Consider the following 14,189-nt stretch of genomic DNA (forward strand, 5'->3'; position numbering starts at 1 on the left):
CATGGGTGAGATGGTATGAATTAATCTGCATCGGTTCTGGTGCTGGAGGTGAGGTGGGCAGAGGAGATATAGCAGGGACTTCCAAATTGCAGGCTGTGAGGTGTTGAGAGATGCGTATTGCTCTCTGAATGAAGTTCTCTAGCCCCGCAACATCATCATAAATAGCCATTTGTTGAAGGATTTTAACATTCAGCCCTTGACGGAACGCAGTGATAAGTGCTGCTTTGTTCCAACTGCTGGTGGCCGCAAGAGTGCGGAACTGGAGAGCATAATCATTCACGGTAGATTGGCCTTGACATTACGGTAGATTGGCCTTGACATTACCGGAAGAGTTGGTTGTTGACTGAGAGTTCGTTGGCGCTTTGGCCAAAAACTTCCTTGAAGTGAGCAACAAAGTCTGTGAGCGAGTTGGTGATCAGGCCGTGGGCATCCCAGACAGACCACGCCCACTGTTGATCATTTATGTGATCTTGACCCAATTGCTGGGGAATAATTGGGGTTGCATCTCAAAAAATAAGGAGCACTGGTGTAGGAACCCACTGCATTCCTCCGCCTCACAGGAATGTCGTCGGACGGGCCATGGGCATATTGAGTTGAAGAGGGAGAGGGAGAGGGAGAGGGAGGGGGAGGGGGAGAGGGAGAGAGGTGTCACTGACGAATGGATTGGACAAGCTCAGCAAACAGATCCGGGTTTTGATCACTGCTTGGTTCAGTGTTGCTTTGCATATTTGGCGGTCTGGTCTTCTGTCACCAGACAACACTGGTAAGTACAGTTCAACAGAGTTTATTAAAAGAGGCTTCAGCCGAGGAGAAAGCGATGATCACAGGTATGGATATTCTTGGAGAGTTCAGAGTAGGGCTGTCACTAACGATTATTTTGGCAATAGAGAAATCGGTCGATTATTCTGACGATTTATCGAGTAATTGGAAAATAATTTTTTTTGTTGTAATAAATTACATATGTAATAGCAATTAGGCAATAATAATTAGTTCAAATAAAGTATCAAAAGCAAGTAATTGTATGGTTTTATTGAACAAAACTGGTAAAATACATAATGTATCATAAACTATACAGCTTATGTACATATATATATATGTAATATCAAATGCCTGCAGAGGGGCCAAGGCCCTGACGATTGTTTTTACAGCGCAATCTAATCCTTGTTTAATATTGACTAAACACTTAATTCAAATGTCTACTTAAGCTTTCATTTTTGGCCATTTCTTTATGACAGTAATGCTACAGCCACAATTTCTTGAATACGTGGACATTGAATCTTGTAAACTCAGAGTGAGGGTTTAAACTTTTAATTTGAAATTGCAATGAACAGTTGGCATGTTCAAAAAGATATTGATGTATTCTCCTGTGTTTGTGAATTCACAATAGCATTATGATTTTAAAATGGGTTTAATATATCAGGCAGCCTTGGAATGTCACCAGTTCACCAGCTCCTTTCACCATGCCTGTCATCCTCAGCACTACACTTCCCATGATCCCTTCTGTTTACCACCTGCACTCAATCACCAGGACACACACACACACCAGTAGTAATGGAAAAATTAAACTTTACGAAGCACAGAGGCTTTCCCTTCAACTGTATCGTAAAGAGATTCATCACTCAAAGCTTTTCAAGACCGTGCACACTAACGACATCTTGTGGTCAAAAGGTGGAAAAAGCTGCCTTTGCGTCCCAGACGACCCAGCCATTTTTGGTCTGTGTCAGATAATAAATTAGTTTGGGCTATGAAAACTTGTATAAAGCAAAGAAAATATGAAGTCTATATAAATAAGGCCATGTCAGTCATTGTACAATATGAATAAATGAGTCGGAATACATTTGTAGGAAAAATAGGCAAGGCTGTAGGCATATATAGGCTATGATCATTGAAATTGCAATGAACAGTTGGCATGTTCAAAAAGATATTGATGTATTCTCCTGTGTTTGTGAATTCACAATAGCATTATGATTTTAAAATGGGTTTAATATATCAGGCAGCCTTGGAATGTCACCAGTTCACCAGCTCCTTTCACCATGCCTGTCATCCTCAGCACTACACTTCCCATGATCCCTTCTGTTTACCACCTGCACTCAAATCACCAGGACACACACACACACCAGTAGTAATGGAAAAATTAAACTTTACGAAGCACAGAGGCTTTCCCTTCAACTGTATCGTAAAGAGATTCATCACTCAAAGCTTTTCAAGACTGTGCACACTAACGACATCTTGTGGTCAAAAGGTGGAAAAAGCTGCCCAGACGACCCAGCCATTTTTGGTCTGTGTCAGATAATAAATTAGTTTGGGCTATGAAAACTTGTATAAAGCAAAGAAAATATGAAGTCTATATAAATAAGGCCATGTCAGTCATTGTACAATATGAATAAATGAGTCGGAATACATTTGTAGGAAAAATAGGCAAGGCTGTAGGCATATATAGGCTATGATCAAAATAACCGAAGATTATCATAGAATGGTAACGTCACATCACTACCCCTCAGTGTCTGGTCTCATTTATCCCCATGGAGAAACTTACCTGGATACTCACCTAGTTCATGTCATGTATCCGTTCCTTAATACCACGATCCAGATCTGCAAACCAACATCCACCTGCAACAAACAAGAGAACTGTTACCAGCAAGATAAGTCAATCGAATTCAACTCTGTTTCTGATATTCACCCTTATGCATCTCTGCTGTTCTACAAACCTGTGAATAAATGTCTTGAGATTGAGTTCATTCAAACTGACGACTGAATATGAACAGGTAAGTAGATCAGGTAAGAAGCCAGGGAAGCTAATGCACGCATGTGAACAACAAGACTAGACACTGAGGAAGGGATTTGATAGAGGCTTTATACCTGGCTTGATTGGCGTTGTTGACAGGTGGAGTGCATCAGTATTTGGGTGATTGTGAATGAGTGGCAGGAGCTGAAGGATCTGGCGTTGCTGTTGACTCCCTGACAACATTAAGATTACTGTGGTCTTTTTCCTGGGAAAAGTCTGAGAAGTAGAAGACTTGCACAACAGTCTCTACTTGATCTCCATTACATCTCATTGTTTTCTAGGAGAATCAACTGAGATATTAAGGAGATCTCATTTCTATCAGAGTAAACAAGCTAGAGGAATATTTTATTACTCGAAGATCACACTTCAAGTGGTCTTGGAAGAATTTGATGAGAAATGTTCAAGCTCATACTGTGATCTCCTTTTTTAAATATTGGCATCAGCCGATAAGTCTTTCCGTGTGGCCAATGTTTTTCAAAACGGATTATGACACCATATTGTGCATTTATGCTTCCTCTTTAAGACAAGTCACTCAGATGTGAAGTCAGCACCTGACAGACAGTAAAATGACAATCGTCATTCACTGTCTAACATGACGCTATGTTGTGTTACATACAATAACACTTTGGCGTGCAGAAAAGTCTTATTGAAACAATACCATCAGACAACATATCCACAGACCAGTGGCAACTCCGGTGGGAGACACAGATGTGATATGAATGAATTCATACAAAAATTAAACCGTGTTTACCTCACAAACGATCAAAAATCTCGCGACTGGCTCTTCCTCAGATATGTGCATTGTTCTCGGGTACTTCTAAACAAGATGCAGTTTTCCGGTGGACTCAAAAGCTGGTGCACTCCACAATAAAAGCTGGGTCGATACGAGAACTCTATGGTAAGTAATAATAATATGTTTTTATTTGTTTATATGTTTATTCAGGAATATACGCTGTATTTAATTGCCCATGATTGGCATAATATCATGTGTAGTGTACCTTTTCATATGTTCCAGTCTTATTTAATGCTGCTATATGCTGATAACCAAGCACTTCCTTTACAGGGACGTGTTCCATGAGGCAGCCATGTGGGTGAGGACCAGTTGTTCATTCTTGGAGTGCTAATGCAGGCCATCCGACAAGTTGACCAGGACCTAACTCTGAGAATCCTCATTTTTCTCAGCAAGTTTGGCCAGAAGCAACAAAGTCCACTTGAACTTGCGTCTCTGGTCAACCGGCAAGGAGTGCAATCCATCACATGCCATGCAGCATGCACCCTCTCCAGGGAAGGACCCCAGGGTAGATCTTATGTCGTCACGCTACAGCCTACAGGAGGAGGTGGGCCACAGGGATACTCTATACACCACCACCGGCATCCCAGAAGTTGCGAAATTTCAGTCAATCTTGGATCAAAACCCCATGACTGTTGACAGGGAAATCCTCAACATCTTCCACGGGGCTCAAACTTATTCCAAAATAACATTGTTACAGCTATATGCAAACACACCCCATGTCCACATGGCCATTACCAAACACCCAGTCAGCAGGGTGATTGCCACCTGCGGTGTCCATATCAAAACACACTCCAGGATGATACTTCAAAGGGCCATACATTCAAGATACATGATACATTCAACACATGGATGACTTGGCCAGTGAATCCCTTAGCCGCACACATGCCAAGATTGAGGCGGTATTTATGCTACAGGGCGGCATCCGACTCCATCTTGAAGCAAGGGAACCCACCAGCCCTTCATCACCTGCTTGAGAAGACCCCGACGCTCCTGCCGTTCAGGGATAATGACCATAGGTTGGGCCTGCGGCATGTTGTGCAACCAGTTGCAACCCACCTCACCAGCACCCTTGAGTCCCTACTCAAAAACCATCACAGTCAAGGTGGTTTTACAAACAGTTGCACAGCTTTCCAACTGGAGCTGACCCTAGAAGAATTGTTTTATGGCAGGCTGTTCTACCTTCCATCCACACCATTCACCATCACCCTCGGAATCCATTCCACAGACCCCAACAGCGTGACAAGGAGGCAAGGGATCCTGGCCCTGTCATCCGTTGGTAGTGCCAGCGTCGGGGAGTCACCACCTCTGATGAAAACGTGGATTAATGACCCAGTCCAAAGGATGAGGATTGAGAGAATTTTTCCATTTTCAGATACGCTGCAGGCAGGACCTCATGCGGGTCCTCCTTTATGACCTGTATGACAGAAATGATAGAATTTCCATCAAAGGCTCAAAACAGATGTGCGGTCCTGTGCTGTCAAAGTTAGTCGGGTGAAGAACAACCAAAGAATTCTGCAGAGACCTTGCAGAGAGAAAAGCTTTTGGATACCCACTGACATCTTGCCGAGCTTTGGAAATGGCACAAGCAGCAGGCCACGACATCTACACCTGTCTACATTTAGCCTCGTGGGATTCAAGTACTTCTCAGCAATAACTTACTGGGATGAACAAAGACATTTAAAAGCAAGGTGGAACAGAAACCCCTACATTGAACTGTACAAGGCCACAGAGGCACCATCCAATGCAACTGAGGCAGCTGCACTTGTCAGAGATGTATGCGCAGACATCGATAAGTGGGGTCTTTGTTATTCCTTCAATCTGCAGAGATACAAGGACAATGGGATGCTGTGGATGGAGGTGGTCATCCAGTGCCTTCCAAAGATAATAGACAGAGATGACAGATTGACAATTTTCACCTTAGTCAGCTGTGCCGGGCTGATACAGAACGGAGATTTTGTATCTTTCACGTCATTAAAACCTCTCCTTGCAGAGATGCCTATTAGCCATAACAAACTACAAAAAATGCACATCCTCTCTCCCCTAATTCTGATAGACACACCCTGTCTCAACCGGCTGCATGAGTCTGTTCCACACAAGCTGCCCACACGTCAGCCAAAGCTAAACTAACCCCCCTCTACGGAACCTCCAAAGCGGTCACCATCTCCCCAACTATCTGAACCTGACCTTCAAGAGGAACCCATGGAGCAGGTTGTAGAATGCGTGAACACCAAGACCGTGCCTGCAAACATAAAAACACAATGGTGAGGGTTAATCCTGAACTAAGTCAGGCACAGGCGTACCGGGCCCACCTTCGAAGATGTAAAGAGCTTGGGAGGCCTGTAAGGACATTAAGGGCATTTAGAAGCAAGAGGCAGCGACTCTCTTAAGTTAGTGTTTCCATTTTTGAAAATTTATTTACATTTCCCTTCATCAGCAAATAACTAATGTGTGCCTTTTATATTTGCAGTCCATCCGGGAGACTTGACACATTGACCTGTTCCTGTTGAGTTGTGCGACTCCCTGTGGTAAGTGCTGCCTTTTTGACACTTTAATCACTCTTACCTTTGTCAGAACATCAGTAATAGCTGCCTTTTTATATTTGCCGATCATCCAGAAGACTTGACACTTACCTGTTCCCAGACACTTACCTCAATGTTGCCAAAGAGCATGGTTAAAAGTGTGTTTTTTCTGTTTGTTTACAACTGGCAATCATGTTTCTTAGTTGCAATTTCTTAAATTTTCTTCAATTCACACATGTCCCAAGCAGGGGCGGTGCCAGATAATTTTGAATGCAGGTGCTGAGGGGGTGCTAGATCATTGACAGAGGTAGTATTTTGTAATATTCTCTAATTATGTAGTCTGCATGAAAAGGTGCATTTCTATTAAAGGCACGTCCATGTGGAGATGGCGAGTCAGCGTCGGCATTCGGCAACTTCATCTTTGCAGACTCAGAAAGCACTAGTTTATTAATAAATAATTAAAATGTCTTCTTTTTCCCCTACACATTTTTAATCACTTTGCCGGTGCTGAGAGGCAACTGCTTTATGCGCGAGCTTGAGGGAGGAATAGGCTATAATACACCTGCCTATATATTAAAGGATGGTTTAGTATATTATTTTATTAATCAATTTAATATAACGTGTGACTAGTTGACTAGAAAAATCTTTAGTCGGAGGCAGGCCTACTTTGCACAAGCGCTCCATTTTTAAAATAACTGCTATAATGACATTACGAAAAGTGTGACAGCTGCAAATAACGTTGTTATTGCATTTACATTTACATTTACATTTAGTCATTTAACAGACGCTTTTATCCAAAGCGACTTACAAACGAGGACAATAAAAGCAGTCAAAACTAACAAAAGAGCAACAATATATAAGTGCAAATGACAAGTCTCGCTTAGCCTAACGCAGTACACATAGCAAGGTGTATATATACAGTGAACAAAATTTTAAACGCAACACTTTTGTTTTTGCCCCCATTTTTCATGAGCTGAACTCAAAGATCTAAGACTTTTTCTATGTACACAAAAGGCCTATTTCTCTCAAATATTGTTCACAAATCTGTCTAAATCTGTGTTAGTGAGAACTTCTCCTTTGCCGAGATAATCCATCCGCCTCACAGGTGTGGCATGCATTTCTAATTGGGTGTGCATTGCACGGAATGGAGAAACAATTTATGATCAGCTTAATTAGTGAACAAACCATAAGCACAAACATAAATAGAGTGCTACAAAGATGATGTATTTTTGCAGGTCAAAACCATAAACAAGTTGCATTTTAGCACTTCCAGATTCATTGTCCGGAAGTCAATGGGTTTTTGGATAAATACCAGAAATAAAGTCTGTGGTGAACACAATATATTTTAACATTTGATTGTGTCACAAAATACTTTAGTAATACCCTTTTGTGTGTGTGTGTGTGTGTGTGTTTTTTTGGTCTTGAAAAAGGCGGTTGCTAAGGTGTCTAAATGGGACTACAGATGTTGTCAGGACATTAAACATCCTCACACTGAACAGATAAACCCATTCGTCACTTTCACAGACTTGTGTTTATAATTGTGATCTTGCAAACTATTCTAACTCAAACTCAGAGAACATGTTTTAAAAAAAGACTGAAAGAGTTGTCAGAACTCAGTGATGGTGACGTTGAAGTCGTGACTGTTCTGTAGATTATTTATAGTCTACGTTTACATTTTTACTTCTGTCGATTGTATTTAGACTTTCTTTTCATAAAAGCCGTTCATTTGTAAAGACTATCATGATAAAGAGCATGTGTAAGAATCATAAACTTCACAGCATTTTTTTGCAATAATCCAAAAGCTGATGGGAAATTGGGTTTTTGTCGAGGGAACCAGGGAGATGTGATCTTATTGGTTGGCCTACAATAACACATCATCACTGCAGCACACTATTAATGTAAAAAGCACCATGTGGAACATGCTGGAAACAGGAATTATACATCAAATCATGTTGCCTTGAGGAGATTTGTGCTATTATTTTTCTAAGCAACTGGACTGAAGCAATCACCAAAAGTGCATAAGCCATAATGATCCAAGCAGGTAAACATTTTCAAAAAAGGTCCACATACTATTAAAAAAAACTGGGGAACAGCATACGTTTTGGTCACAATATGGCCTTTCTTGGTGCCTAAAGCAATTGGACTAAAATGGATAGAAATCCCGTAGACTTACATCCATTCACATTATTTAAACTTATTTATTTTTAAAATCATGTTTAACAGCAGAATTCCTGAATACTTAAAAAAATACTTCCAAGGCCACTGAAATAGTGAGCGGACCCTAATGCACCCTAAATGAAACCATACCTAAATTCATCTCTAATGCCCCAAAATGTAATTCTCACAAATGCAGTTCTGTTCATGATCACACTTATGAGTCAAATGCAAAAAATAAGGTGATTCAGTAAAAAGAACAATGTCCTGCAGTCGAAGGTCAACTGCTGCTGCATGCTGATATCTAGGCTGATAGCCAGAGAGAGTGAGAAGAAAGAAAAAAAAACACAAGTGTGCAGGATTAGGTTGAGTGACCAAAGAGGTGCTTGCAGGTGTGTGAGTGTGTGCAGACAGGTGGTGCTATTAGAAACAGATCTGGGCCTCCGTGCACTTAATTGTTTTGAATGTGCACAGGCATCTTAGAAGAAAAAAACTGTACTTGCAAACAATATAATATTAAAGGGGTCATATGACGTTGCTAAAAAGAACATTATTTTGTGTATTTGGTGTAATGAAATGTGTTTATGCGGTTCAAGGTTAAAAAAACACATTATTTTCCACATACTGTACATTATTGTTGCTCCTCGATGCCACGCCTTTCTGAAACGTGTCGATTTTTCAATCAATCAATCAATCAATCAACCAAACAGTCTGGCCGCAGAATTTTGAACCATTTTGTATAGTGATGGGGACACTATACTGTCAAAAAGCACCGTGTCCTTCAGATGAGACGTTAAACCGAGGTCCTGAGTAGGGACGTGCACAGACATTTTGAGGGGCAGGGGCTCAAGTGGAAAAAAGGGCACTTCTCCTATTTATTTAAATTTATTTCTAATCAAAACGTAAAAAATATTAAGTGTGTGCAACATTGACAAAAAATATATCTCCTTGCAGCACAGCAGTGTAGCACACCCTGATCGGCACATCACAGTCACAGACATGCAGAGAGCCGCAGAAGTGAAGCCCTCCCTCCCTTTCCAGTTATGTTTGTCTTAGTGTGGAGGTGAGTGGTGATGAACAAAAGACTAAGCTACCTGTGCCTAGAATTTACAGTAGGGTGACCATATGTGCCATTTATACGGGAGACGTCCTGGCCATGATTTTCACAATGACTATCCTTAAAATTTGTCATGCACAGAAAACTTGCACACTGAGTTCGCGCGTATTAATTAATCCATTGTGAAAAAAAATCACAAAACAATACAAAATTAAGTGGATCAAAAAGAAGAAGTGGATCAATTTGTCAGACGCCATTCTGGATTTTGGCATTCGCATGTACGGTGGCTCTGAATTGTCAAAACAGCTCTCAAATGCTTGCTACGGATGCGAAAAAAGCAGTAAATCGAACCCGATCTGAAGAATGTTCATTGCGTCGGGGGATGCTGTTCCTTGTTTTAAAGGCTTTACTCTGATAATGGTGAGTGAAACAGTGTTGGTGTATCAGCTTCATCAGGATGACACACGCTGCTGCTGCTGCTGCTGCTGAGTGTTTCTCTCTCTCTCTCTCTCTCTCTTACCATTTACTTTATTTGCTTAATATTTCCTTCTAATAATTTATTAGACCGAACTACTAAACAAAAAGCTAATGCCGATTAGGAAACCAGAGCTCCTGTGTGTTCTCAGAAATAAAAAAGATATGTCCTGGTGCTGTCACAATAAAAGCTGCTTCTGATGCTTATCGGTCTGTGCTGATAATTATTTTTAATATATATATATATATATACAGTGGGTACGGAAAGTATTCAGACCCCCTTACATTTTTCGCTCTGTTATATTGCAGCCATTTGCTAAAATCATTTAAGTTAATTTTTTTTCCTCATTAATGTACACACAGCACCCCACATTGACAGAAAAACACAGAAGGGTCTGAATACTTAGGACCATGTGATATTTCAGTTTTTCTTTTTTAATAAATCTGCAAAAATGTCAATTCTGTGTTTTTCTGTCAATATGGGGTGCTGTGTGTACTTTAATGAGGAAAAAAAATTAACTTACATGATTTTAGCAAATGGCTGCAATATAACGAAGAGTGAAAATTTTAAGGGAGTCTGAATACTTTCCGTACTCACTGTATATATATATATATATATATATTGGTTGGCCACTAATAGAGTTTCTTTATTTCAGTTGCACATGACTCTTTGCCGTTTACTGCTCTTCTTAGACAAAGGTCAGATCATTCCGAAAGCTGATGGTTTCTTGGATCAAGAGCAGTGGGTTCCTCAGGAGTGTGCTGCTGTCCAGCAGTCACGCGTATCACAGAGACGACCAACAGCTTCATGGGTAATCAAACACTGAGGACAGAGATGATAGAATAGAAAAGTAATTAAATGCCATGTATTCGTGCTACACAAAAGTGTTTGGACACTTAAGCCACATTACAATTGTATAAATGTTATTGGGTAGCACACTTTTCAGCTAATACATTTAATGTAACATTTTTTTTAAACCATAAAACAATGTACAATGAAAATAAAATCAAAAAGTATTGTGCCACTTTCAAACCTTAGTGGATGATGTTGATAATTGATGGAGAACTTCATAATCATATATCCACTAAAAATCACCATAACACCCAATGATTTAAATATTTTTGTGTGTTACTACAAATGTTAATGTTGCCGATTTCTGCTTTTTTTGTGTGTGCAGCACTCCTCTGCGGTACCTGCTGACCCCGTCTCTGCAGAAGGAGGAGGCTCAGAGGGTGGAGGAGCTGGGCTGGAGGGAGATGGAGAGGATCAGTGCGTTTCCCGGGATCTCTGACTCAGAGCAGCGGCTCTACATTCCCGGAGGAGGAGTGACCAAAGCCCTCTACACAGACTGGTAAAAACCGGCATAAAATTCAACCATTGTGTCAAATCTATAATTGTGAATCCGGCCAATGTGAGTTTTTTTTTTTGTGGTCTGGTCCAGCTGCACAGAGGACATCTCTATGGCAGTAGTGCTGATCTTCTGCTCAGAAGGAGACAACATCCCTGACGCGTTTGCTCTCGTTAACCATCTCAATGACTGGCTCCATCTGCTGGAAAAACCTGTAAGTGTGAGAACATGCGGTGAATCTGAATCATGAATTAACATTTTAGCTGTTATGAAACAAAGTCTTGTTGCTATCCTGAAGCACCATTGGATAGAATTGAGCTTTTAAAACCTGAATCTGTTTATAATTTCAGAAGTGAAGGTTTCTTCTGTCTAGACTGAAAGCTGTTGTTTGTTAATGGTGCGGTTTTCTCTCAGACGCAGGGTTCAGTGCAGTGGCGGGTTCCTCCCTCTTGGAGGCTGCTGTTCGGCAGCGGTATCCCTCCTCTTCTCTTCTGAAGCATCACGCTTGCATGTGGATATGCCTGATGCAACTCTTGCAGGTGTGACTGTTTTAAACATGAACCCCAGAAATCACTGATGGTTGAGCGGTCAAACTGCACAAAGCGCTGAATACACATTTTGCTTTTAAGTAAGTGAAATAGTACAGAAATAAGCTGTAGCATTATTTTTTTGCCAAATCATGTGTCCCGTGTCGTTTTTTTTCTTTAGAACGCTAGTTATGCTGTTTAGTTTTCCTCTCTCTCCACCCACCGGTGGATGTCTCTGGCTCTCTGCCACCTGAGTTTCCCAGCAGAGTAGCTCTTCTTGTAATGTGACGCAGCTCTGAACCTGCTCGGCAGTGTTGTGTGCGTGACATTCTTGTGGGAAGAAAGTGAAAACATTTTAAAGCCCCTCCTCCATAGTTTGGCCATTGTTTTCTTTGTTGGTGCACCAAAAATGGCCATGTTAGCAGTGTCAAGTCATGTCCCATCATGACGCAAATGAAATAAAGCGCTGAATCAAACAAAAACACCCACCTTTTGTTGTTAGTACGATTTTTTTTTTAAGTAATTGATACCCCTATTCAATAAGGATGCATTAAATTGATCAAAAATGACAGTAACGACTTATTTCTCTCACTTTTTCTATTTTAAATAAATGCTGTTTGAACTTTCCATTCATCAAAAAATCCTTAAAAAATGTATCTTGGTTTCCACAAAAAAATATTAAGCAGCATAAACTCTTTTCAACATTGATAATCAGAAATATTTCTTGAGCAGCAAATCAGCATATTAGAATAATTTCTGAAGGATCATGTGACTGAAGACTGGAGTAATGATGCTGGAAATTCAGCTTTGATCACAGCAATAAATTACTTTTTAAATTATGTAAAATATGACGTTTGAAGGTGCCATAGAATGGAAAACTATTTACCTTGGCATAGGTGAGTAATAATAGTTCTGTACATGGAAATGACATACCGTGAGCCTCAAACACCATTGTTTCCCCCTCGTGTAAGGTTTACACAGATCACGTGCGATCACAAAACTTGAAAGTGAAAGTAAAACGCGATTGTGCATTCGAAAGCAGTTTCAATGCCCCGCATATTAATAGCAGCTCCCTGATGTCCGTATTTTATATACAGTATAATTATCCAATGATATAACGGCGAGAGAAAGTATTGAAATATATTTTCCCTGTGTTTCCTTCCTGCTGTGTGAGCTACTGAAATGAGCCGCTGTGAAACAGCCAATCAGAGCTGAGCTCAAAATTATTATTCATGACCCTTCCAAATATGGTAATGACAGAACATTTCATTCTAGAGACAAATCCTAGGGTTGTAAATGGACATGGAAAACCATTTCATGTCCGTATTTTATATACAGTATAATTATCCAATGATATAACGGCGAGAGAAAGTATTGAAATATATTTTCCCTGTGTTTCCTTCCTGCTGTGTGAGCTACTGAAATGAGCCGCTGTGAAACAGCCAATCAGAGCTGAGCTCAAAATTATTATTCATGACCCTTCCAAATATGGTAAAAACAGACCATTTCATTCTAGTGACAAATCCTAGGGTTGTAAATGGACATGTAAAACCGTTTCTGGAGATTTTTTACCCTTACCTAAGCCACATACCTTCTATAGGTGCATTTTCGGGAGATTTTTTTTTGCCCTTGCCTAAGCCACATACGGTCTATGTACAGTGGTGTGAAAAAGTGTTGGCCCCCTTCCTGTTTTTTTTATTTTATTGCATATTTGTCACACTTAAAAGTTTCAGATCATCAAAAATTAATTTTTCACGTAGGGCCAGGCAGGTTTGGACAGCTTTTTTCCCTTAATAAAAGAAATCATTTAAAAACGCCATTTTGTATTTACTTGCATTATCTTTGTGTAATATTTAAATTTGTTTGATGATCTGAATCTTAAGTGTGACAAACATGCAAAAAAATAAGAAATCAGGAAGGGGTCCAACACTTTTTCACACCACTGTAGATATCAGAGAACAATTTGAAATATTGTATTGTATTCAATGCATTCTATGGCACCTTTAATGTACTTTCTAAGCAACTTCTTTCAAAAACACTAAAAATCAGCAAACAACAAGAGAAACTATGGAATATGGTACAGTACAGCTAGTTAAGTCTGCAGGAAGATTTAAATGGCCATCATCTTAGCCTGGTGTGTGACTGTTTGAAAAAGGTGAATGAAACAACACATTGTTACAGAAACTAAATGATAGCAGTTTTATTCATGGATCCTACTCTTGGATAAAGTAAAGTAAGACTCTTCAACACAAGACACTGCTGGTTTGTTCTGTGTCGTAACCAAATGCAATGTCTGTTCATCATTTTGTACAAGGTTTTTTTTTTTTTTTTTAACACATCTCATAAGGTACACTATGTACACAATGTGAGCACTCTTCAGCTTAAGACGTCATTTAACAACCTCACAAACTGGATTTGAGCATACAGCCCTGTAGATATGATAGGAAATTTCAAGTAATTTCTTATAAAAAATAGAGCATATCATTTTGCCTCTGAAAAAAAGTCGTCTAAAAATACAATGTGTGAACAGC

General features: G+C 40.0%; 1 protein-coding gene across 1 annotated transcript; it reads left to right on the plus strand.

Moving 5' to 3' along the window:
• The first annotated feature begins 10,469 nt into the window (after window positions 1-10,469).
• Window positions 10,470-11,801, plus strand: LOC107550101 (proteasome assembly chaperone 2). Its single transcript, XM_016231329.1, has 4 exons — window positions 10,470-10,594; window positions 10,961-11,134; window positions 11,225-11,345; window positions 11,546-11,801. The coding sequence occupies exons 1-4, from the start codon at window positions 10,503-10,505 to the stop codon at window positions 11,624-11,626; spliced, it is 468 nt and encodes a 155-aa protein (XP_016086815.1). The 5' UTR covers window positions 10,470-10,502; the 3' UTR covers window positions 11,627-11,801.
• Window positions 11,802-14,189: the final 2,388 nt, after the last annotated feature.

This window comes from Sinocyclocheilus grahami, unplaced genomic scaffold (genome assembly GCF_001515645.1).
Source record: "Sinocyclocheilus grahami isolate Dianchi unplaced genomic scaffold, SAMN03320097.WGS_v1.1 scaffold387.1, whole genome shotgun sequence".
Taxonomy (NCBI): domain Eukaryota; kingdom Metazoa; phylum Chordata; class Actinopteri; order Cypriniformes; family Cyprinidae; genus Sinocyclocheilus; species Sinocyclocheilus grahami.

Bases quoted from the DNA above. Each gene is read 5' to 3' on its own strand.
- LOC107550101 (XM_016231329.1), top strand. From the start codon at position 10,503: ATGGTTTCTTGGATCAAGAGCAGTGGGTTCCTCAGGAGTGTGCTGCTG. The intron at 11,135-11,224 runs GTAAAAACCGGC...GGTCTGGTCCAG, and splicing joins AAAGCCCTCTACACAGACTG to CTGCACAGAGGACATCTCTA. The intron at 11,346-11,545 runs GTAAGTGTGAGA...GTTTTCTCTCAG, and splicing joins TCCATCTGCTGGAAAAACCT to ACGCAGGGTTCAGTGCAGTG.